The sequence below is a fragment of the Octopus bimaculoides genome, chromosome 8 (assembly GCF_046866305.1).
Source record: "Octopus bimaculoides isolate indiv1 chromosome 8, ASM4686630v1, whole genome shotgun sequence".
Lineage (NCBI taxonomy): Eukaryota > Metazoa > Mollusca > Cephalopoda > Octopoda > Octopodidae > Octopus > Octopus bimaculoides.
In genome coordinates this window covers 94,396,700-94,424,199 of record NC_142935.1, presented here as the reverse complement: position 1 = coordinate 94,424,199, position 27,500 = coordinate 94,396,700, and the positions used below count along the sequence as shown (strand labels likewise).

At 38.9% G+C, this 27,500-nt stretch overlaps 1 protein-coding gene across 1 annotated transcript in view; it reads right to left on the bottom strand.

Annotated features, from left to right (window-relative positions):
- Window positions 1-27,500, bottom strand: part of LOC106882185 (pyrethroid hydrolase Ces2e) — a 69,881-nt gene that overhangs the window by 497 nt on the left and 41,884 nt on the right. Inside the window, exons 5-11 of the mRNA XM_014932772.3 lie at window positions 22,512-22,705; window positions 19,651-19,789; window positions 18,818-18,907; window positions 16,020-16,099; window positions 13,092-13,221; window positions 11,144-11,279; window positions 1-63 (exon numbers count right to left, since the gene is read on the bottom strand). The exon at window positions 1-63 is cut by the window's left edge and continues 497 nt beyond it. Of these exons, the coding sequence (XP_014788258.1) occupies window positions 1-63; window positions 11,144-11,279; window positions 13,092-13,221; window positions 16,020-16,099; window positions 18,818-18,907; window positions 19,651-19,789; window positions 22,512-22,705 (832 nt within the window). The remainder of the gene's footprint in view (window positions 64-11,143; window positions 11,280-13,091; window positions 13,222-16,019; window positions 16,100-18,817; window positions 18,908-19,650; window positions 19,790-22,511; window positions 22,706-27,500) is intronic.

Sequence of the window (27,500 nt, the reverse complement as noted above, 5' to 3'; positions counted from 1 at the left end):
TTGATATAGTGCCTGCCTTTGGGTGTGTATCTGAAGAATTGGTTTGAATCCACTTCGGCTTTGCTGAAATATAAATGGATAAAGAAAAGCTTGAGTTTTTTAGCAATACTTCAATTACGGCTGAAAAAAGAAAAATATTATGATTAATTCCAAGTTCAAGATTTATTGTGCTGATCAAATGCGTTCCAGCCGTAATCACCCATCTTATTTTTGTTCTCAAATGTAATGTATATTTTCCATTAAGCACGTCTCCTTTTATAGACAGTAAGATGAGATTTGAGGGAAATTGAGTTGTTATTTCTATCAGTTTCTACGATCATATAGAAGCTTCCTATGTTTGGCAAGTGATTTGATACGAGATTGTGTACTGAAACACCAACATCACTCAAAAACCATGAAAGCAATTTAAAAGACATATGTGAAGCTATATTCCTTAGTGTGACTGTGTGTTCATGAGGCTTGCTTCTCAGCTATGGTATCTTGGGGTCAGTCTCACTGTGTGAAAAATTACAAAGTCTCTTCTACTATAGCCTCTGGTCGACCAAAGACTTATAAGTCGATTTTATAGACGGAGACTAAAAGAAGTTCGTGTATATATGTGTAAATGTAAGAGAGAAAGGGGGAGAGAGAAAAAAGAGAGGGAGGGAAAGAGGGGGAGAAAGAGAGGGAGAGTGTGTGTGCGTGTGTCTGTATTCGTGTTTGTTACCCAACACCGCTGGACAACCGATGAGGTTTTGCTTACGTCTCTGTAACATAATAGTTTGAGGGAAAAGATTGATAGAATAAGTACCAGGCATAAAAATAAGTACTGGGTCGATTTGTTCCACTAAAACCGCACTCGAATGACTAAAAGAAGTGAAACTTAAAAGATATATACACACACACACACATTTAATCATTATTACTACTTTGGTTTGGCTCAGTCTTATTCCATGTAGGAATTATGTGGATAGCGGGTTACTGCCTGTAACCTTAGGTATCCACAAGTTTTCAACAATCTTTCAAGTGCTTAGAACCCTCCTGATAGTCCTTGCTGTCCCTAAGAGACAACCTTCTTGTAGGAGCTCTACCGAGCATTCTATTTCAATCTCCTTCAGCCATTTGTCTATATCTTGGCTTATTATTCCCAACGCGTCAAATATTATAAGCACGACCATTACTGTTCGCATGCTCTAAATACTTCCTATTTCAAACTTTAAGGGATTGTATTGTTTTTGTTTTTCATCCTCTTGACCTTGGGATCAAACGAGCATGATGAGACGATAAGTAAGCAACTTCACTTTTCCCGATCTACAATCGCTATGTCTGGTCTATTATTTTCTAATTTCTTGTTCGTTTGAATAGGAAAGTCCTACAAAATCTTACATTTCTCCAATTCCAGTTTTCTTTCGACTCGATGATGGTACCATGCGTTTCCAGCTTCAAATCTCCATTTCTGGTACAGTTTCCAGTGTATAACTTTTGCAATCAGTTTGATAAATTCCATACCCCAAATATTCAGCCCTTGAATAACTTCTTAGCTGTATATACGAAGTTATTCGTATATACAAAAATGTGTACCAATTTGGGTCTCCGGTGTATAGGAGGCATTATAAGAATGTCAGACGGAGTACCTTCAGGTATTTACTCCTCTTTGAGTTCTGAGCTGAAATTGGATAGTAAATTTAATCTTTTATCCACTGTCTACCACCACAACATAACACCTTGGTTGCCTTTAGCAGAGCACAATCCATTGCAAGTACTCGGGCTAGATCTCCAGTTTGAAGATATTTTACCCCCTCCTAGCTAGTTTCACTGATTACTGAATAATTATGCGCACCGTCCTAAGATACATACATGTGTGTGTGTGTGTGTGCGCGCGCGCGCGTGTAGTAGGTGTGCATACAGTACACTCTACTTTATTAACAGACGCCGATTTAACGGACTTCGCATATAACGGACCGATTAATAGTAATAAAATGCGTAAATATATCTAAATATCAGAAATGATATTAGAAACTTTAGCTGTGAGAGAAATATTTTGAATGTAAACGTATACTTTCTACGTTTTTTTTTTCTGCGGAAAAACGAGAAATCGTCTGGCAGAGAATCAAATGTTTTGCTGATTTAACGGACTTCGATTATAACGGACCGATTAATAGTAATAAAATGCGTAAATAAATCTAAATATTAATAATGATATCAGAAACTTTAGCTATGAGAGAAATATTTTGAATGTAAACGTATACTTTCTACAATTTTTTTCTGCAGAAAAACGAGAAATCGTCTGACAGAGAATCAAATGATTTGCTGACCGTTCTTCAACGAAGACATGCCCAGTTTCTTTCTCCCTTTCAATAGCTATGCAAAGTAGCAATAAATTAAGGAAGTCCATTTGTGATTTTTGACAGCTCGTCACAAATTAAGCAACGTCTATTTTATGCACGGTACTCTGTGAATCAGAAAGACTGAATTAAATTGAGATATTTAAATGCCTGGGTTGTGAAACATATTCTTTCTGATGTGTGATGTGCGAAAAAGTAGGAAGGATACCCTGACAAATCGTTTCACGATGTGTTGACTACGTCTCATAGAAACGTACATGGTTTTCTTCTCCCATCAATAACATAGAATGTTCGTCTGATTTTTATAAAGCAGTCCTGGATTAGACTGTCACCGTAGGGGATAGCTTAATCTTTGTATTTGAAATTGTGACAGTTCTATTACATTTCATTCTCTGGCAGAAGACACTTGCCCAAGATGCGGTGCAATAGAATTGAATCCGAAATTACATAGCTGCAAAGTTAAATTCTTATCGATACAATCATGCTTATAACCTTGGCTGGAAAAGATAGGCTAAAGAAGATGTGAAGGAAAGTGTACAGGTTAAATGTGAAAAGAAAAATCAATTAGTTCTTGAGATAAGATATGACTAGATTGAGATCATATTCAATATTACTGATCTATCTAATCTAAGCAGATGTGAATAGATATTATTCTGCGTATATACATAAGGGATTCTGTTGTTAATTAATTAGTTGAAGGGAAACAAAGAGAGAGAGGTGCGGAGATGGATGTAGTAACGGTGGAGAAGACTGTAGGGATCTTTTTTAAAACGAGGGGCCACATTTTTCATTAACGAAACACTTTGAAACTTGAAACACTGGTAGAATGTGTCATATAAAACATCTTTTTCTCTTAGTCTTCTTAAAAAAAAAAGAAATCCATAAATTATTCCATGTTAAAGTTGTCGTATTTCTGTAATTTCAACCAATCACTGACGTCCATTCAGCCGATATACATTAAGTGCCGACTACATAAACAAACGATTCTGAAACAATTAACCCTAACCCTAACCCTAACCCTAACCCTAGGGTTAGAGTTAGGGTTAGGGTTAGGGTTAAAGCAAATTTAAAATGAAAAAAGCAAATAAAACGAAGAATCGTTTGTTTATGTAGTCGGCACTTAATGTATATTGGCTGAATGGACGTCAGTGATTGGTTGAAATTATCGAAATAAGACAATTTTTTACATGAAATAAATTCGAATACAAAAATATTTTTCTGTTCTATAACACAAAATAGATAAGTATACGAAGTTTGAAAGTCTTTCCGTACCAAAAACACTACGTAAAACATTAATGAAAAATGTGGCCCCCGTTTTAAAAAAGATCCGACTGTAGAAAGGGAACACTGATAGGTTATGTTGCTAAATAGTCAGTTGAAAGGAGGGGCAAGGAGAAAAAGAGAGCGGGTGAGAGAGTAAACATAAACAGACAGACTGACAGTCAGATGAATATTTCACTGGAGTGAACGCGGTAGAGTGAGAGGTAGAAGAAACGAAACGTCATTTATTCATATATTCTTTTCTACTCTTGGCACAATGCCTGAAATTTTGGGGGAAGGGGCCAATCGATTAGATCGACCCCAGAACGCAACTGGTACTTAATTTATCGACCTCGAAGGGATGAAAGGTAAAGTCGACCTTGGCGGAATTTGAACTAACTCAGAACGTAAAGACAGACGAAATACCGTTAAACATTTCGTCCGGCGTGCTAACGTTTCTGCCAGCTCGCCGCCTACATTTATTCATGTAATATCACATACATGTACACACATGTAACATGATTAGAACTGTTTAAGTAATGTCTGTCACTGGTAGAAATATTGGTTAACGGAAATAGTTGTGATAGTTCTTATAAGTGGGATAAGGACGATGTAGAATTTTTTTTTATTGAATATTTTTTCTTTTGATCTCCAATCATTTAACAAGTGCGCTATAGTGCTCTTAATTGTCGGCAGCTAAATCAATCCTCTCATATTAGCTTGCTTCTGTCTGTGTATGAGACCTACAAACTATCAAACGTAATCGAAGACATAAAATTTATAGTATTTATAAATAAACTAACTAATAAACTATGGCACGAAATGGACAACATAAGGCCTTAGAAATTCATAAATCAAGTGATTGATATATATATATATATGTATATATTATACACAAACGCACATACATACACACACACATATACACACATAGATAGATAGATAGATAGATAGATAGATAGATAGATAGATAGATAGATAGATAGATGAGTAAATATTTACGTTTATACCACTTATACATTGATAGCTGTTCAACAAATACAGCGCCTGCCATTATGTATACGCGTGTGTGAGCGCGCGCGCAATCGTGTGTCGGCCGCCTGTCACTTAGGAAACGCATATACTCTGAAATGATGTTTCCCGGTAGGTCCAGCGCCCATGTCAGACGGTTCTCGCCTGCTAACGATACATATCTGTTTTGCGGTACTGTACGTCTATATGAGACGATCTCACACTACGAATATCGTGGTAATACCAAACCTTAAAATGATTACAGGAATGGATATACATGTCTCAATCATTGTGGGCGATGCTTTAGCATAGAAACCGAAATCCAATAACCTACTTGAATAAAAGAATTTTTATACGATATGTGTGTGTGTGGAGAGAGAGAGAGAGAGAGAGAGAGAGAGAGAGAGAGAGAGAGAGAGAGAGAGAATAACGCTGAGAATCGAACGCTATGTATATTCATTCTTAAGTTTCTGCATGCTTCTACGTGGATATACATTTCGCTGCTGAATTTCGTCTTCAGAGAACAACTTCCTTTATTCGATGTGGTGACAACACACACGCCTCAGTGAAGTAGTGAACTCTGAGACACTGGTCCTTCAATGTAATTGTCTCTACAGTCAGAGGCACATCAGGAGAAATTGAAGCTAAACTGGAACGATCATTCTTATTTATAAAATTTATGAAGTCAAATATTTTCTGGTATATGTTAAGGCCTACCAATATATATGTGAGCATGCAAGAGAATGTGTGCGTGTGCGCGATCGTGTGTCGGACACCTGCTACTGAAGAAGCGTATGTACTATGAAATCACGTGATCTGACTGTTCCAGCACCCATGCAAGATAGTTCTCGTCTGCTGACGATATATGTCTGTGCTCTCAGCACTGTTCGTCTATATGAAAAAAATCTCTAAAGGCAAATACCACAGTAATACGGTGTTCTAAGAATATATCCACGTTAAGTAAGATATAAAGATTGCCATTCAGTATTAATAATGCCTTTGTTGCTAATATATATATATATATATATCTATAAATATTCCCATGGATACTTGTACCCATTTTTTTCCGTCCAGGGCTTATATGCCCCAATATTAGAGTATTTTGTTAAGCCAATAGACGGTGATTTCTTATAAGGTAATAATTATATTATTATTTGCAGAGTTTTCATTCGTCACTGCTTCTCCATATACATGGCCTGTGCGTTTTCTGTGCTCTGTTTATGTTCTGTTTTTCATTTTGTCCACGTTTTTTGTGACGTCCTGTACCCAGATATGCATCTATATACACATGTAGATGTAGGTATGTACATACATGTACGTATATATGCATATACTCACATATTATTTGTATTATTACATGATCGAACGCACGCGTCATCTTTGCAAGTAAGTTTTAACTTTATATTTCTGACGCGACTCTATCTTCGTATCTTTCTTCCCCTCTCGTTCTTCCTTCTGTTGCTCTTCGCCTCTCCTCTTCACTACTATATCTCTCTCTCTTCCTCCCTGTCTCGCGTTGCTCACCTATATTCTACTTCCTCCCCTTTTTTCTCTCTCTACCACTCTTTCTCCTTACCCCTCGCTGGTCACATGTGTCCGGCTACTGCTTCCTTTCTTATCTTGGCCACTGCCAAGCTCGCACGAACTTTCTTCTCTCTTCCTTTCAGTTCGTCACATCACAGCGTTCAGTATACACATATACATTTTTCTCACGTCTGGCCTTATAGCCCTTCTTGTTTATTTTCCCTGTTTCGTTTTCCTGTCTTGTTTTCTGTTCGCCAGGATATTCCTCCGCATTACAAATTTATTTGTTGCCGCGGGAAGAGCCATTCTAACAATGCGTTCTGCCCCAACTCTTCGAAACGCTTAGTTTTAGAATGGTGGCAGCTGATGAAGTAAATGTTCTCTATGTGGCCTGTGTGTTTTCTGTGCTCTGTTTATGTTCTGTTTTTCATTTTGTCCACGTTTTTTTGTGACGTCCTGTACCCAGATATGCATCTATATATACATATAAATGTAGGTATGTACATACATGTACATGTATATGCATATACTCACATATTATTTGTATTATATATATATATATATATATATATATATATATATATATATATATATATATATACACACACACACATATATATATATATGCATATATATATGTATGTTTGTATGTATGTATGTATGTATGTATGCATGCATTTGTGTGTGTGTGTGTGTGTGTGTGTGTGTGTGTGTGTGTGTGTGTGTGTGTGTGTGTGTGTGTGTGTGTGTGTGTGTGTACATGCATATAAATTTCTGCCAACAAAAGTTTACGTTTCACTCAAACAATTACTCGACTGGAGGAGATACTTATACTTACATGATGCTAATAAAGAAATCAAGTGTAAATACTCTTGTAAATACAGAAAATAATGATATAGAATACAAACTAATGATGCATAGTGATCAGAGATCAAGTACTGAGTTCGTAAGATGAGAGTTTACTGCAACAGTCTGCAGAATATTCTAGGGTGTCCATCGTCTGGTCGCACCATGCGGATCATAAGTGCATTTTACTAGAACAATTACAAAAGCAAATAGCGAACCAGAAATCTGGATAGCTCACGGATTCGGTATATTCGACCATACCGTCGATCTGGTCCCTTAGGTTGACACAGAAGCAAATTCAATAAAGTGGAAGTTCCTGGGGGAGTACATGAAGCAAAATACTAAAGTCCTTCAAGTAATTCCAGTCCTAGGAGTACACCATCGCGAGATATACCAAGATCTCACGATGCACGTTATTGCAAAAAGTATGAGTCATCCATGTAATGTAATTCACATAGAATTATCAGTGTGTTATGGTCCATATAAGGTAATCTCGGCAGCAAAGTAACCAATATGGAGTAATCCACAAAGGGTAGGCCTAATTTTCGATAGTCATCGAAATTGCAAAGAAATCTTTATGGAGCATAGGTTAATCTGTATGGAGTGTAGATAATCCCTTTTCATTGCCCGGGCATGATCGGTCGATTGTGATATGGACGACAGGGCTACACACGAGCAAACCTGAGAGTTCTTTTCCTTTTAGTATGGTATATGTGTGCGTGTATTTGGGCGTGTGTGCGTTCTTTCCCCTGACATTTATTTGTACTAACTCCAGTCAAATTAACAGCGCCATTTGAGTGTATCATAGCATCCGGGCACTGTCCCACCATGGTATGTCAATATCTGTTATCCAGCTTTCTCCTGTACGAGCAACAGACAGCACGTCAGAGAAACTCCAGAATAAATGTCTACTGGATCGGTTTAAATAGACAATTGCACTAGACACTTGCATAGAGTACGTTTCTTCTCGTTTGTTATTGCTGACGGATATATATAAGGGTAAAACACCCTTCGGTCACGAATAAGTGAGGGATTAAACCAAGAAAGTTACCCTCCGAGGCACAAGTCTGTGTAAGATTGTTTATGGAAGACTAGCAGTCTCCCATGCATACCAGCCTCCCCTACTCCACGCCACCGATGTTATCCAAAGAAAAGGCAATGGGGCCGATACAGCTTGGCACCAGTGACATCGCAACTCATTTCTACAGCTGAGTGAACTGGAGCAACGTGAAATAAAGTGTCTTGCTCAAGAACACAACACACAGCCCGGTCCGGAAATCAAACTCACAACCTTTTGATTGTCAGCCCGATGCTCTAACAACTGAGCCATGCGACGAATATATATACATATATTTATACACACACACACACACACACACACACACACACATACATACATACATACATGTTTCCTGTAAATTTGAACTATATATATATATATATATATATATATATATATATATATATATATATATATATATATATATATATATATACATACATATATATATATATATATATATATATATATATATATATATATATATATATATATATAGTTCAAATTTACAGGAAACGAAGGACGAAGGCAGGTGAGAGAACAACATGCAGGTGTATTATTTTGACGCCCGAGAAAATATGGAAAAGTCTTTGACGTTTCGAGCCTATGCTATCCGACAGAAAGGGCTGAGAGGAAAACATATATATGAATGTATATATATTTAACTGTTAGATTAGGTTCCTTAAGGAAAATTTCCACTTAACCTTTTTATCGGTTTCAGCTACTCTATGTACACGCACGAGGACCACATTTGCTTATGTACCCTATTTTCCGACTGTTGTCGAAAAGATGGACCTCTCGTATCATCATAAAGTCGACGAGGGAAGTTATAAGGAAAGAAGTATAAGAGATTACTTGTTTTAAAATTTTTACTACTAAGTAAGTAAATAAATGTATTGTTTTTGGGGGGTTTTTTGTATGTAGTTCCTAATAATATTGTTTCTTCTGTCTTCGTAGGCGTAACGTTTCAACCTCACGAGGAACTGCCGTACTGAGAACCATAGCATAAAGCAAGTGAATTAGAATAACCAAACTTATTGATAACTTTAATACATCGCATATTTTTAACTCAAATAGCCGGGGAGGTGTGTGTTTATATACACACACACACACACACACTTTATTCTCTTAAATTTTATTCTCCCTAACGCCACCCGCTGTGAGTGCTACACAAGTTATACAATGTGAAAAATATTCCATCAAGATTGTCTAAGCGATGCCGGTTTCAAGTTAACAAGTCACCAAGTCTTGGCCCCGAATCCAATATGCTCTCTACAAAAATCGAGTTCCCTTCACATAACAACATTGCGATACATTTTTTCTCCTTTTTTTTTTTTTTTTACTTAACTGGACCTACCTTATTTATTTATTATTCATTATTCGGAGAAAAAAATCAAAAAAGAAAAAAATTTTCAGAATAATCAAAAGGTAACTGGATCAATTCCTCCAAGAAATACCAGACAAACCACTGACAGATGGATATATTTCAGTAAATAATAACTCCATGTTTCAGTTGGCTGCAATATCCTGACATATTATTTAAAAGACTACCCACCAGGTATCATTTACACATAGGCTGCGCTGTTATTCAAATACATGCCACTGGCCATTTTGATTTATTTCTCTTAACTCGTGTTTTGTCTAAATTATGCAAACTACCAAGCGATGAGTTTGCTTCAAAACCCCACAGTTTTGAATAAAGTTGCATGCAAAAACCCATAGTTTTGAATAAAGATGCATACAAAACCCCATAGTTTTGAATAAAGCTGCATGGATACGTATACCCTGAATGAACGTATAATACAATTGAACCAACAGGATGCAAGTTGATGCCACATCTTAAGATATTTATGCTTTAGAAACACGTGTCGGACAGAATTAAAGTAAATATATTGTATGTAATATTGTAATAGACAAGCTTTTGAAGATGTATAATTCTTCATTCTTATTTTTAATGTCTATATACATTTGTGTATATTTTTAATCTCTATATATATCTGTGTGTACGAATGTGTGTGTGTGCATGTACGAATGTGTGTGCGTGTATGTATACTTCTCTTCTCTTGCTCCGACTCTTACTCCTTCTCTTCACTCCTTCTCTTCACTCCTACCCACCTCCTCCCTTCCCCATTCATCGTCACCCTCCCTCGTAACCCCACCGCACCCCTACACAATCCAACCCCACCTTCCCTATCCATACCACCCCACTCCATTCCTTACACCCACTCCCACATACCCCACCTCTACCCCCACCCTCAGCCTACCCACATACCCCACCCTCAGCCTAACCCACACCCCACCCTTGCTTTCCTCACTCTCGCCTCCTCCACCTCCAAACACCATCACACCACACGACACACCACACCACACCATACCACACAAAAACCACATCCCATCACCAAACACCACCACTCACATATTAGCACTGACAACTTCCCAGCCCCACATCCACACACCTACACATACACACACGCACACGTCAAGGTCACCAGTCCTCTTCCACACGCAGATACATACTCTCTTATACATACGCACGCGCACCTTCATTTTGGGATCACTACTACTTTATTATCTCCCCTTCTTCCTAGCTCTCCTGTGTGATCCCTTTGTCCGGCATTCGCCATGATAGATCGCTAGCCACTACACATTCTTTATTTTCTCTCCTTGTTTCTTTCTGTATTCCTTTCTGTGGAAGAGCCTAGGCTCGAAACGTTAAATAATTCTTCACTTCCCGAGCGTTAAACTAATACATCTGTTTGTTGTCTACACTACCCGTCTTCATCCTTTGTTTTTTTTTTGTGAATTCTCTATATCTATTATATATCTACTACATATTTCTCAATAAACTAAGGCATCACATTATTGTTCGAACTGCTAAATCTCTCTAAATCCCACCCTACCCTCGTACTAACGGGACCCGGCATTAGGGCATATTGTCATTCATATATTAAGTCCATATTAAAGAAAATAAATAAAAAAAAACAAAGAATGTTGGTCACGGCTGAAATGCGTCAAATCATTAGTCTTCGGTAGACTTACCTTAGAGACTAAATAACAAGAACTCAAGTAAATACTATTGTTTATGTGAACCCCAAAGACAGTAACTGAATGCACTCACCCGGTCTTGATGAAATTGCCAAACAATGTCATGTATTTCTTACTGATCTCTTTGTCAAGTGTTGTATAGTTTTTCAAAGGGTGTCCAACTAAAGGGGCGCCGAATAAATAAAATATATCTTCTCCATGTGGTACCCCTGAAACAAAAAAAAATAGGTAGTTTGAAACTTTATAGTAATTTATATATTAGGTTTCTAGTGATAAAAAATTGAATCAGTCGAGACGTGCAAAATATATATCTGTAATTACATTCCTTGATATTTTGAGTTCAAACTTCACTAACGTTGACGTTACTCTTCACCTTTCTGCCATCAATACATGAAATATCAGTAATATACTGGACAAGATAAGTGGTAAACCAACTACCACCTTCTACAAGAGATGCTTAATTACATCTCATTCGGTTACAAATATAGCGTATAACAATTTGTTTTTAAGTTCTTTTCATGGACAGAAGAATGAAAGTGTGACTGTCTTCTGAGGAGAGATCAACAAATCCGTGAAACATATCACGGCAATCTCCTTTATTTTTCTCTGTACAAATCCACGGCGTTATTTTTTATCTTTTATACTTTAATTGTTTCAGACATTAAACTACAACCTTGCGGGAGCAACGCCTTGAAGGGATTAGTCGAGCAAATCAACGTTAGTAAATTTTTTAGGCCTAGTACTTATTTTATCTGCCTCTTTTTGCTGAATTGCTAAGTAACGGGAATGCAAACAAACCAAACCAACACTGGTTGTCAGGTGGTAAGAGATAAACACAAAAGCACATACACATATAGATACACACACACACACACACACACACACAAAAATTAATACAACGGACTTCTTTCAGTTTCTGTATACTACAGCCACACTAAAAGCTTTGGTCGGCCGGAGCTATAGTAGAAGACACTTGCCCAAGATTCCACTCCGCTGGACTGTACCCGGAACCAAGTGCTTGGGAAGCAAATTTTCTGCCACACAGCCACACCTGCACCGACGTAAAGATGTTTACAACACCTAGGTTTCCCAAGTTACACTCATTAATTAGTCTTTACGTTTTCAACGTGGTAAACAGAAATATACAAAACATTGGAATACACAGCAACATTAACAGAAATTCAAATATATCGGAGGGAACATGGAACATGGAACATAATTAGTTAGCCCAATAAAAAATAATTAGAATTAATCCGGAAGAGGAGGAAATATATATGTAATTTCAATACAACCATGACTCATTATAACTAACAGAAAACTCACCAAGAAATTAAGAACTGCATGCCGCTGGAAAGTCCCTGGGTTTGGCACAGTCCCCAGTTTGTGGCTGAAGCACCTGACCGGGACCCATGAGTATATGGTGGCAGGAATCATTGATTTGCTTAGGAAATCAGATGTGCAGGTGGGGGAGAAGAAACAAAAAGTTTCGAGAACAAAAGCTATAAGCTTCTAAAGCAAAAGCTACAAGCCCTTAAGACAAAAATAACTAATTAAAATAACAGGGCCTCTAAAATAAAAATTACAGCCCCACGCACCAAAAACAAAAATAACTGTTATTCTAAAGCAAAAATACTAGATCTTTAAAACAAAAATTGCAAAGCCCTCAAATTAAAGATGTTGACACCCTCCCCTAAAACAAGAATAACAATATGTCTATAACTTGCTTACAACACCATAGGCCCCCTACATCTACGCCCAGCAATAGGTTTGTTATCCACCTGGAGAGGAATACTGTACTAAGACAGAAGCAGAAAGGTTGCCGGGAAGGATGGACCGTAGCTATAAAAAGCAGAAACTGACGATCCAAGGTAAAATAGAAGACGGCAAATAAAAGGGACGTAATTCTTAGCATGTCCTAGACTGACTACTTTAATACGCTTGATATTAAAGATAATTTAAAACTATTATCTCCATTTGAAGTGAAATCCTTTACATTACTGTGAGACATAGGAGGTACTTACCAAACCATTCTTCTCGTGAGTCAGCAGCAGATCGGTGGCCAAAGATGTATAAGTGAACCGGAAATGACCTCTCTGCCAAGAGTTCAATCATCTTCACTGAAGGATATATAATATCATAATCTCCCAGAAACTGAAACAGAAAGATCCGTATTTGAAACCTGACAAAAGTTGGTCCCGAGACGAGATTGGGACACAATCATTAAATAAAGATTCAATTAATCACTCGATAAGGCAACTAATTTCTCTCTCTCTATCTCTCTTCACACACACACACACACACACACACGCTATCACACACGCACACACACACACACACATATTGGTTTCAGATTTTGGCACGAGACCAGCAGTTTCGGGGGAGGTGGGTAAGTCGATTACACCGACCCTAATACTCAGCAGGTTCTTTCGTTTAGCGACCCCGAAAGGAGGAAAACCAAAGTCAATCCCGGCAACATTTTAACTCACAACACAAAGTCGGAAGAAATGCTCCGAAGCATTTTGTCCGGCGCGGTAACGATTCTGCCAGCTTGCTACCTTAAACTCTGCATTGATATTGAGTAACTTTTCAGTAAATTTTCTTTGTGTTTAATTTTATGAAAAAAAAATTCCTGTGTGTGTGTGTGTGTGTACATGGATATGTTTTTCACTTGCCTTCTTGTTTTAATGGTAAATAATTTGTGTGCTGCTCTTGCCTTAGAATGAGCAAAACAACACCCCTTTATGCCAACAGACACCTTTTGTGTCAACCTACAAGTGGTTTCGGTTGTCTGTCGTTTTGGGTGAAAGCGGTCTTATTCTTTTCTTCATTTTTATCTTCGTTGATTTTAGTCTTGTTTTCTGTTCTGTTTCTTTTGTCTTACATTTTAGTACCTCATCCGTGGGCCTGTGGCTATGGCCCTAAGGCCAAGGCAAATAGCAAATCCCACTTGAAAGGAACAAGATTTCAAGACGTCGAGGAAATCCGAGGAAATCCAAGGAAATGCTATCCCCAAAAAAGAGTTCCAGGAATGCTTCCATCCATGAAAACGACACTGGATAAAGTGTGCGGCTTCAGACGGGGACTACGTCAAATGCCGATTTAATGCCGAATTGATATGCGATGTAGTTTTCTTTTTATAGCATCAGTGCTGATAGCTTTTTTTATCAGATCTCATCTATGCCTTCTTGGCAGGCAGGCAGGTAGGTAGGTAGGTAGGTAGGTAGGTAGGTAGGTATACAAACATATATACGAGGTTATGTCAAAAATTATACGCACTCTCAGTAATTTATTTAAACAAAAGCACTAGTTGAACAATTACGTCCTTTTTCGAATTAGCCACCTTACTTTACGGTGGACTTTTTCCGGCAGGCAAGAAGCTTGCTTATTCCATCGGAGAAGAAGGTTTTCGGCTGGTCGTACAGCCATTTGTGTAGCGCTTTCTACGCTTCTTCGTCTGAAGCAAATCGACGACCACGTAAAGGATGTTAGAGCAGTCCGGATAGGCGATAGGTGGAAGGAGCGAAATCTGAACCGTAACCAGGGTGTTTCAGCAACTCGAAACACATTTTTTCAATGGTTTCAGTGGGGTAAGTAACCCTACGTGAGCGTGCATTGTTGTGCAACAATAATACTTGCTCTCAGAATAGATCTTGGCGTTTGGTGCGAATTTCAGCTTGTTGGCCAGCATTTCACCGAAGCTTACACTGGTGACTGCAGACCCTTTTTCCAGGAAAATTTCCTGTATTCGCTGTAACCTTCATCGTTGTAACCGTCGAATAAACGTTGACAGATCCCCACACGATTGCTCTCATACACTTCGGTATGCTCGTTTGGCACCCATCTCACATAGACTTTACGGAAGCCAAGCTTGTCGAGAATGATTTTGTATGCTTTTTGATCCACTCGTATACATTTCTACGCGGTAAAACTCTGTCCCTGTATTATATTGAAAGCTCGCGATGAATTTCAGCTACTGACACACCATCAGATCAGAGATATCGGATCACCTATCTCTTTTCTTCTTTGGTGCACACTGACAGCGGACCAGCCATGCTCACTGCAGCACAGGTAAGAAAACTGGAGCGATCAGAACCAAACTTTGGTTACGTAGTTACAAAAGTACGAACTTTTAGCACGCAAACGTTGAAGGCAGTGCGGCCAATTTGAAGTAAATTTTGACGAAAGTGCTGATAATTTTTGACTTCCCCTAGTATATGTAAATAAATATTCCCATACAAACATATTTACAAAACTTTTACAGACACACACACACACACACACACACACACACACACACAAACATACGTACGCACACATACATAGGCGTAGTTGTGTGGTAAGAAGTTTGCTTCCAAACTGCATGGTTCCAGGTTCAGTCCCACTGCGTAGCACCTTGCGCAAGTGTCTCCTACTATAGCCTCGGGACGACCAGACCTTGTAAGTGGATTTAGCAGACGGAAACTGAAAGAAGCCCGTCGTATGTATGTATATATGTATGTATGCATGCATGCATATATATATATATATATATATATATATATATATAAGTATGTATGCATCTATATGTGTGTGTCTTTGTGTTTGTGTTTGCTCCCACCATCATCGTGTGACAACCGATGCCGGTTTGTTTACGTCCCTGTATCTTAGCTGTTTGACAAAACAGACCGAGAGAATAAATACTAGTCTAAAAAAAACAAGTCCTGGTGTCGATTTGTTCGACTAAAATACAGCAAAGCGGTGCTCCAGCTTGGTCGCAGTCAACTGACTGAAACAAGTAAAAGAATAAAAGAATATACATGTGTTTGTGTGTGTGTGTGTGTGTGTGTGTGTGTGTGTGTGAGCGCGTGCGTGCGTGCATGTATGTGTGTGTGTATGTGTGTGTGTGTGAGCGCGTGCGTGCGTGCATGTGTGTGTGTGTGTGTGTGTGTGTTTGCGTGTGTATTTGCTACCTTGGAGTATCCAATTTTTCTAGATATTTCAAGTGTCGGGTCGATTTGATCCCAAGGGATATATTCCTGTATGAGGAGATCTGCAAAGATAAAGCAAGTTGTGTTATTTGTTATTTTAGGCATTTCCCAGTTTTTTAACACCACTATCTAGCTTCATCTCTTGTGCACTTATTTCAAATAAAACATTTAGCTACTAGCTAAAATTAATTATACAGAATTCCTGTGGGATGTTTGTTTGTAGAGACTGCATGCATGCATAAATGCATATATACATTCTTATATTCACATATTCACACAATCATACAGTGAATGAAGACGAGTAAAAATGTTGCGCTAATGTAGATAAATAAAACATCGCTATCTGTTTCAAAAAATTTCTTGACAATGTAGCTAAGAGTAAGTCAAAATAATTCTACGATACCGTTAAGAGAATACACACACACACTCACACACACACACACACACACACACACACACACACACACACTCACACACACACACACACACTCACACACACAAACACATGCAGGCACACACACATGTAGGCACACACACATGCGCACAAACTTTCAATCAAGCATATATACATACATACATACATACATACATACATACATACATACATACATACATACATACATACATAACTATGGACAGCTGCTTCAAAAAATCCAGTTTCTATGTCCACATTACAAATTCACGTCTTTACCAAAAATTATTGGTGATCTTGGTTATGTGAGTAAATGCCTAACTGATAATCTGGATAAGTATGGTTTTTTTTTTTTTTGGGGGGGGGGGGTTCTGAAAAAGAGATCAACAAACTCGCACATTACAAGTCATTTCTCAAGTTTAAAACGTGACATTGTTTTCATTATCTACATTTCAGCAATGGAAATTTGTATCTTTGTTACAAACCAGCATCTTCCCTCAGAGGAAGAATTTAAATAATTAAAAATAGAAGCGAACATACATACATACATACATACATACATACATACGCACACACACACATACATACATATATACACACATTCATACATACATACATACATAGGTACATACATACATACATACATACATACATACGCACACATATACATACATACATACATACATACATACATACATACATACATACACATCAGAACAGAACACTGAAAAAAAATTAGTATCATTTATTGCCTATTAGATATTTTTCGTCTCCTGATAAGAGTTACAGAGATATACATATAGAAAAAACATGTAAGTCACATCCTATTAATAATTCTTCAGACAGAGAATTAGAATACTATAATAATGCAATGGTATCATTTTATTTCCCTGTCTCATGAATTACTAATAGATGTCTTATCTTTTTTCTACATGTACAACTCTGTAATTCCTATTAGGAAATGAAACATATGTAATGGGAAATAAATGATACCAAACTTTTCCCAGTCTTGTTTTAACATGTAATTACTCCGTAAAAAGTATTTTCTAGTGTTTTGCATTATTTTCAGCTCACACATAAAATATAACAGTAATTTCAACTCCCATATGAAATATAACATCTACAAATTTACTTTGCAGTTCAGGAATATGCAGATGTGTTTCATGAACATGGATTATAACCCTATCTAGATAGATACATACGTACATTGATACATACGTACATTGATACATGCGTACATAAATACATATGAGGGGGTACCCAAAAGAAACCGGAATTTTGCAATATTATTTTATTCACTTTTTCTTGCGTGTTTACACGTTTATCGCCCTCAGAGTATTCTCCATTTGAAGTAATGCATTGGTCCAGACGCGTTTTCTACTGTTCGAAGCAGCCCCGAAACTCTTGCGGAGTGATGACTCTTAACACCTCCGTCGTTTTTTTCTTCACCTCCTCTACATCTTATTTCTTTACTGCCCACAAGGGGCTAAACATAGAGAGGACAAACAAGGACAGACAAAGGGATTAAGTCGATTACATCGACCCAGTGCGTAACTGGTACTTAATTTATCGACTCTCAAAGGATGAAAGGCAAAGTCGACCTCGGCGGAATTTGAACTCAGAACGTAACGGCAGACGAAATACCTATTTCTTTATTGCCCACAAGGGGCTAAACATAGAGAGGACAAACAAGGACAGACAAAGGGATTAAGTCGATTACATCGACCCCAGTGCGTAACTGGTACTTAATTTATCGACTCTCAAAGGATGAAAGGCAAAGTCGACCTCGGCGGAATTTGAACTCAGAACGTAATGGCAGGCGAAATACCGCTAAGCATTTCACCCGACGTGCTAACGTTTCTGCCAGTTCGCCGCCTTAACCTCCTCTACATCTGCAAAACGTTTTCCTTTTAAGGACTTTTTCATTCGGGGAAACAAAAAAATGTCGCAGGGGACAAGATCGGATGAATAGGGGGGGGGGTAAGCGGAGTCACGCCATTTTTAGTCAAAAACTGTCTCACACTCGAGGCGGTGAGCGCAGGTGCATTGTCGTGATGAAACCACCACTCTTCATTTTGCCGCCGGTCGGGACGTTTGCGTCTCGCCGTGTCTCGCAAATGCTTCAGAACTGCTGAGTAAAAGACGTCTGCTTAAAAGTTTGACCAGGAGAAACAAATTCTGTAGTGGACAAATCCTTTCGCATCGATGAAACAAGTCAGCATCGTCTTGACACTGGACTTCACTTGATGCGGTTTGCGGGGCGTGGTGACATTGAATGAATGCTTCCATTGAATTGATTACTGCTTCGTTTCCATGTACATACATACATACCTGCATACATACATACATACCTGTTATGATTACCTACCTGCTATGATTGGAATTTCACTGAGCTCAGCTGCATACGTTTTAATGAAATTTCCCAAATTGCTTATGGATATATGTTCTATCATGTCAACTTTGAAAGAGAGAGAAAAAAAGAGATTTTGTTTGGAATTAAAAAAAAGAACATCACACGTGACTTGGAACTACAAAAATAGGTATTGGTTAGCACTACAAAACTTATCCAAAGACACACAAACAAACGAAAATTAAACAAATACGAAAACGCCTTATAAATATCCCGAAAAGTGTGACAAAACTACTTAACACAAATCATCAAACTTTTACCTGTTTAGCGATTGATATATTCGGAAAGGAAGCAAGTCGATCACATGGATCCCAGTCTCAACTGGTACTTATTTTATCAACCCCGAAAGGATGAAAGGCAAAGTTGACGTCAACGGAATTGAACCCAGAAAAAAAAAAAAAAAAAAAAGCGACGGAAGAAATACCTATTTCTTTACTGCCCACAAGGGGCTACACACAGAGGGGACAAACAAGGACAGACAAACGGATTAAGTCGATTATATCGACCCCAGTGCGTAACTGGTACTTAATTTATCGACCCCGAAAGGATGAAAGGCAAAGTCGACCTCGGCGGAATTTGAACTCAGAACGCAGTGGCAGACGAAATACCGCTAAGCATTTTGTCCGACTAGCTAACGGTTCTGACAGATCACCGCTCTTAAAGAATTACTTCGAGTTTTGGCACAGGGCCTGTAATTATAGGGGAAAATTAGTCGATTATATCGAGCTAGTAGTAGTAGTAGTAGTAGTAGTAGTAGTAGTAAATAATAGTAAATTATTTGATAAACCTACTCATTGCCGAGCCTTCGTTCGAGGTGACCCCTATCATCATAGCCTTGGCATTAATAGGGGCAGTTTCAAGCAGTACTTCTGGGTTGGCTTTAAGGTAACCATAGTTGTCAGTGGAGTATGTCGGTCGAATTTTTCTCCACTGCAAAAAAGAATGAGGCAGAATAATAAAATTGACAAGAATAAATGAGTGCGAGAGAATAATAGAAGAATAAGAAAGAATAGAAGAAATTAGAAGAAATAAATAGAATTGATGGGATTAATAGAAGAAATATGAATTTAAAAAAATGAAAATAAAGCGGGTTGTAAGTTATCTGAAGCATTACAATGTGTAAATGATATAAGTGAAGGAAAACATTTTTGAGAAATGTAGGTGAGGGATTAAACAAACTATTTAAGGTGATATCAATGATTGAAAATAATAACAGTATTGCTAGAGATAATATAATATATGAAGGAGTAACAGAGTATGAGAAAATAACGCAATAAAAGAGAAAAACCATAATGGATGAGGGAACTGGGAGAATATATTCCAATGTATAAGAATAATAGAATACGAATCCGGGTGTGGAGTAAACATACTATATTTTTACTGTTGAGTTAACTGTACTGAAGCAGGGTCGTGAGTGTGCCCTTTACCGATTGATGTAATCGGTTCCAGGTCAGAGCATGAGCAGAGCTGTGGGAAAAAAATCTACTGACGGGAGGGAAGCAAAACCTGGTCAGATTGCTGTCAACATCATTTTTTCTGCTATATAGGCGCAAGGTCTGAAATTTTGGGGGAGGGGGCTCGTCGATAACATCAACTCCAGTACTCGATTGGTACTTATTTTATCGACCCCGGAAGGATAAGCGGCAAAGTCGTCCTCGGCAGGATTTGAAATCAGAACGTAAAGCCGGAAGAAATGCTCCCAAGCATTTTTTCATCATGTCCGGTGTGCTAGCGATTTTGCCAACTTGTCGCTTATTGTTATCAACAAGATGGTTTCAAATTTTGGTACAGGGCCAAAAGTTTTTGAGAGGAGGAGAAAGTTGATTACATCGACCCTAGTACCTCACTGGTACTAAATTTTATCGACTCCGAAAGGATAAAAGGCAAAGTCAAACTCGACAGAATTTGAACTCTGAACGTAAAGCCAGACAAGCATTTCGTCCGTCGCGGTATCGATTCTGCCAGCTCGTCATCTTTATTATTCTCAACATAGTTCTTTCTAGTATAGACGCAAGGCCTGAAATATTTTAGGTGAGGGTTGAAATAATCGATTTCACCGACCCCAGTGCTCAACTGGTATTTATTTCATCGACCGCGAAGGGGATGAAAGGTAGTGTCGACCTCGGTGACATTTGATCTCAGAGCCTAAAAACTGATAAAATGCCACGGATCTTTTTTAAAACGGGAGCCACATTTTTCATTAACGAAACACTTTGAAACTTGGAACACTGGTAGAATGTGTCATATAAAACATCTTTTTCTCTTAGTCTTCTTAAAAAAAAAAGAAATCCCTAAGTTATTCCATGTTAAAGTTGTCGTATTTCTGTAATTTCAACCAATCACTGACGTCCATTCAGCCGATATACATTAAGTGCCGACTACATAAACAAACGATTCTGAAACAATTCTATCGGTGATAGGGTTAGGGTTAGGGTTAGGGTTAGGGTAAAACAGCAAATTTAAAAAGAAAAAAGCAAATAAAACGAAGAAAAAAAAGAAAATGAAAAAAGCAAATTTAAAATGAAAAAAGCAAATAAAACGAAGCTATGGCTTAATCAGCTAAAGGAGTAAATGTAAAAAACTGAATACTTGTCAGTGATTGGTTGAAATTATCGAAATAAGACAATTTTTTACATGAAATAAATTCGAATACAAAAATATTTTTCTGTTCTATAACACAAAATAGATAAGTATACGAAGTTTGAAGGTCTTTCGGTACCAAAAACACTACGTAAAACATTAATGAAAAATGTGGCCCCCGTTTTAAAAAAGATCCAATGCCACTAAGCATTTTCCTCCAGCGTGTCAACGATCCTGCAAGATCACTGCCTTTACTACTCTCGACAAAATAAACTCAATTAACGATAGTCAAGGCTCAGATGTTAAACAGGGGCGGTATTTAAATCTACCATCTAAACTTCATGTGATCAGAGTGAGTGACCGTTAAGGATTTCTTATATAAATAGAGACAGGAGGGAGCCAGGTGCTGGTTCGATTGTTCTGAACATAATTTCGCAAAAAGCACCTAAAGGTCAGTTGTTAAACTGAGCGGTCATAGAGCTATACCACAAACGTTAGGCGATCAGCTTCAGCAGCCATTAAAGATTTTTTTCCGTCTGTCAAATTCACTCACAAGGCTTTGATTAGACCGGGGCTATAGTACAAGACACTTGCCCAAAGTGTCGCGCAGTGGGACTGAACCCAAAACTGCATGGTTGGGAAGCAAAGTTCTTGGTCATACAGCCAAGATTGTGACAAATGATATAAGTAAAATATATATATATATATATATCGATCGAATATCGTAACTCTCATCATTGATTTGACTTTAGAAATCTGATCTGTGTGTCTCAGATCTGAGTTACTACATTATGTGTTCTTTTAGATGTTCTTATTACTACTGTTGTGTTTATTTAGTCTCTTCTATCGTACAAAGGAGATCAATCTAAGAATTATTTCTGGTCCCTAAACCAACAAGAGTGCTTATATGAGGTAACTAAACCTGCTAGAAATGAGAGCTTTCTCTGACCAGAATCAATCTCTAATGTTGAGAAGGCAAAACATGTTGGAAAATTGGCTTCCGAGCAAAAAATACAATAAACGGAATGATCACCTCTGGAAAGCCGGTCGAATGATGAAAAAGTTGACTTACATTGTATCCCGCCTTGATTATTTGTTCTGCTTTCAACTCCTTCAGACAGTTCTTCAGATCAAAGAGTTGCAGATGATTGCAGGAGTACTCCTCGGCAAACTCTCTTGCGTATTTAGCTGGGTCCTCCGTAGAGGGCAGAAGCGCCCAGTTAGATAAAGTCGTGCCACTGTGACAAATTGCATACTGGAACAACCCTTTCAATTTGTCACAAAGAAAGGAGAGAAGAAATGGAATTAAATTTGTTTCGAGTTTTACAACTTAATGATGATGGTTATTAATGCTTTATAATAGATCAATATTGATCCAGCAGATCGATGCCTAAAAATTCCATATATCCATATGCATATACCGTTTTTTCCGACATACAAGTCGTCGTAGTATATAATGCAAACAAGCAGTGTAAACATTAAAACATCATCACAATCTCTTCAAATCCTGTTATATTTGACATGGAAGTTTTCGTTCTTCAAAGTTGGTTGGTGTATAAGTCGTCCTACCATTTTTGGAAGTAAATTTCGGTCTATAAAATTCGACTTATATACCTGAAAATTCGGTATAAATACATACATACATGACATTTGTTTGAAACGGAAAAGAAAAATCATATACAGCTATTTAGGGAAATGCAAGCTTAAAATGCCAGACATAATGATCTTGGACGGAAGAAAGCAATTATGTCTAGTAGTTAAATCAGTTGCTCAAAGTTGATAGAGCTATAAATAATAACGTAGAATATTGGGTTGAAAAACATTGAAAAACACAGAATATGTGGTTCCGTGTCCTGCGAGCAACCTTCGACTTCTTTCAAAGAAAAGTTTTTTGTAACCCAATATTCAACATACAAGTATTTATGGCTTTAGCTATTTCGATAGTTTTGTTCGATCTCAGGAAAGACATTATGCCAATAATAAACGCCCGCACTGATTCAGGTTAAGTTTTATATAATTCGTCAATTGGTTAGTTATTTAAGCAACTGACTAATCGATTGTTTGACTAATCATACGGTTAATCATTCGTTCGATTGTATTCGTTCAGTTCTTTCATCGCCTTTCGTAACCTCTTCAATGACATAGCGTCTCTAGTATTGGTATGCTTCAGGTCTCGAGTAGAGCGGTCATGTCAATGGAGAGATCGTGAATGGCGACGAAAGGTCTTTGGCAAACACAACTACCTACTTGCGAACCAAATACAAAAGCGAACTATCTACTTCAAGTTCCACTGTTAAAACGATTTATCTCATATTTCTCGAAGGTTTAAAATAATTCTGACAATGTAAACAACATAATGTTAAACATTGGTGAAAAAGAAAACATGTATGACGAACTATGATAAAACTGCAAGTACTTCTATACATATAATTACTGGAGCATTTATACGTGTAATTAATCGCCTAAGTAGCAGTTTTGTAAAGCTGGGCTTATCAAAACCAGAAACATGTCTAATTAAGAAATTATAGCTACAAGCCATGTAAGGGGCGATGAAAATATATAAAAAGTATTTCAGACATTTAGCGTATAACAAGTACGTATACATATGTGTGGAATGCAAGCAAATGGACGTATTCACGTACATATACCGAAACACACATCCACACATGCTTCCGCATATGTATACCATGTGCATATACGTTTGTTTATACATGTATATTTATATGCACATTTGCGTACGTTGAACTCTCCTATTTGCTGAAAACAGATCTATTTATAAATATAATTACACATACATACACACACACACACACACACATACACACACACACTCTCTCTTACATACACACACACTCACACCCACACAAACAGGCATACACAAGCGCGCACACACCTAAACACACACACACACATATATATATACATATACTTATATGTACGTATATATGCGTATGTATGCATGTACGTACTTATACACATACACACACACACACACACACACACACACACACACACACACATATATATATATATATATATATATATATATATATATATATATATATGTGTGTGTGTGTATATGTATATATATATATATATATATATATATATATATATATATATATATATATATATATATAAAATACATATTTATGTGTATATGTATGTATATAGTCATGAGCTTGCCATCCGGGGGTGATACTCTAAGCAGACTGCCAGCTTTCGATATAATATACGTTTGTGTTTATTTATGCATGTATGTATGTTGTAGTTTCTCCGCCCTTTTAGGAACTACAACGTCAAAGCGCGGAGGAACTAAAACGTAGTCAACGGCCATTCAACTATGTGTGTTTGTGGAGTGTTTGTATTGTGTGTGTCGCATTTTGGACTCTGTGTGTGTGTATTGTATATACTGTGCTCTTTTTTGTTTTGTTTTAAATTGTCTATATCGTATGGGCAGTGGGCAGGTCCTTCTGGTCTTGTACAGGTAGTGAGACGTCCCCGCCCTCCAAGAGTTTCCCGCTGTCTTGCGAGTAGGTTTTTTTTTTTGGTTAATCAAAGGCTAGGGAGTAAACCTTATCCAAATCCGGAGTGGAGCCCCTAAGGCAGTTAGGTGATAAACTCCATCATCTCTCCGGCAGCGTCTGCAGTCCAGTCGTGGCTAGGATGTGTCGTCCAGCGTCCCTCCTGTCTAGATCGGCTGGACCGAGAGCGGTGTCCTGGGCTTGGGCAACTCAAGGCCTCCACAGTTCTCTTGCCCATGATTCAGTGACTCCACCCCCTCTACTTCTTCTTCTTCGAAGTCCTGAGGCGATGGGCGAGTAGTGACAGTGGAAGGTGCAGGATGGCGCTGAGAGCTACTAGCCATGGACCTGCACTCGAGCGGTCAGGGCAGAATGGTCGTTCTGCAGTCTACCGGGGCAATGGCATAGTTCGGCAGCTACTCTGACGACGGCGCAGCCCTCTTCAAGGATAGCACTGGTACCGCCTTAGGGGGGAGGATCTAGAAAAGGTGACCTAAAGAAAGCTTGCCTTATCTTATCCTGTCAGCATACCGTAGCTGACTGGTGATCTACCACGCGGTCGAAACATGAAAGAAATACGAAAGAAGAACCCAAAATCCTCCCGCCGGAAAAGCACTTTATGTGTTGGAGCCTGGAACATCAGGACACTCATGGGCAACCAAAACTGTGACAGACCAGAACGTCGAACAGCACTTGTGGGTCGTGAACTGCGAGGTACAGAATTGATGTTCTGCCCTCAGCGAGACACGCCTTGTCGACACGGGAGAGATCACTGAGGCTGGTTAGGGAAGGCACCGGATGAACGCAGAGAAGCGGGGTTTGGCTTTGCCATGCGTACCACCCTCAAGAACCTGAAGTCCCTTCCAAGGGGAATCAGCGACCGCTTGATGGTGATGAGAATTCCTCTCCAAGGCAGGATGCACCTGACACTCATCAGTGCTTTCGCCCCCACTGCGACCTAAACTCTGAGACAGAGAGAGATGTTCTATCAGAACTTCACCAAAGACGACAAGCTGTTGATACTCGGGGACTTCAATGCCCGTGTGGGCAGAGATGCCCAGTCTTGGCCAGATGTCAACGGGCCACATGGCATTGGACATGAGAATACTAACGGTCAACTGCTACTCACTTTCTGCGCTGAACAGAGACTCACCATCACCAATACCCTGTACCAACTGCCTGACATACACAAGGCTACCTGGATGCACCCAAGGTCCAAGCATTGGCACCTTATTGACTATGTGGTCACCAGGCGCCGTGACATCCAGCATGTTCACATCACTAGAGCAATGAGGGGAGCTGACTGCTGGACAGATCACCTGCTGTTGAGGTGCAGGCTGTCCTTTTCCATTGTCAGCAGACACAGACGCCAGAAAGATGATGTTAAAAAGAAACTGGACGTCCAGAAATTCAATTAACCAAAAATAAAAGAGACCCTCATTGCCAACCTTGCAAACCAGCTTGAACATCTGCCAGCAGAGGGAAACCTTGAGAAGGCCTGGGTCAACTTCCGGGATGCAGTGTATGACTCTGCCAGTGTATGACCCTTGGCCACACAAAACGGAAACACCAAGACTAGTTTGACAACAACAAGGAGATCACCACCTTCCTCCAGGAGAAGAAAGAAGCCTTCACAGCCTGGCTCAACGACAAAGACTCCTAAGCCAAACACGACAGCCTCAAGAACATCAGAGGAAGGGTGCAGACTGAGCTGCGACAGATGAAAGACAAATGGTGGGAAAACAAGACTGCAGAACTACAGCAGAGTGCAGACGAACCCAACTCCAAGAACTTCTTTGCCGGCCTGAAAGACGTGTATGGCCCCACGCTAAATGCAATGGCACCTGTGCGCTCTGCCGATGGAACCCGGCTTACTGAGAAGAGCGACATTATACATCGCTGAAGTGAACACTTCAGTCAGCTGCTAAACAGACCTTCCCAGATTGACCAGCAGACCATCCAAGACATGCTACAGCACCCAGTCCTGGTGTCGCTTGATGCCCCCCCCCCCCCAACACTGGTAGAAATCCAGAAGGCCATCAAGCAGCTATATGTGGGGAAAGCACCTGGTCCTGACAGAATACTCCCAGAGATCTTCAAAGAGGGAGGTAAAGCTGTTGCCATCAAGCTGACTGAGTTGATACACCAGTTCTAGGACGAAGGGTTAGTGCCACAGGACTTCAAGGATGCCAACATCGTGCATCTGTACAAGAACAAGGAGGACAGAGCTTCATGTGACGACCACAGAGGCATCTCATTGTTGAGCATCGCAGGAAAGATAGTGGCCTGTGTTTTTCTGAACCGCATCACACACCACCTGCTGGACGACGTGGTCTCAGAGACCCAGTGTGGATTTAGGAACAACAGGGGGACAATAGACATGGTCTTTGCAGTACGGCAGATACAAGAAAAGTGTCGAGAACAAAACCAAAACCTCTACATCCTCTTCGTGGACCTGACGAAGGCTTTCGACACTGCCAGCCGAGCGTGCCTGTGGGATATCTTGTCCAAGCTAGGCTGCCCACCAAAGCTCGTCA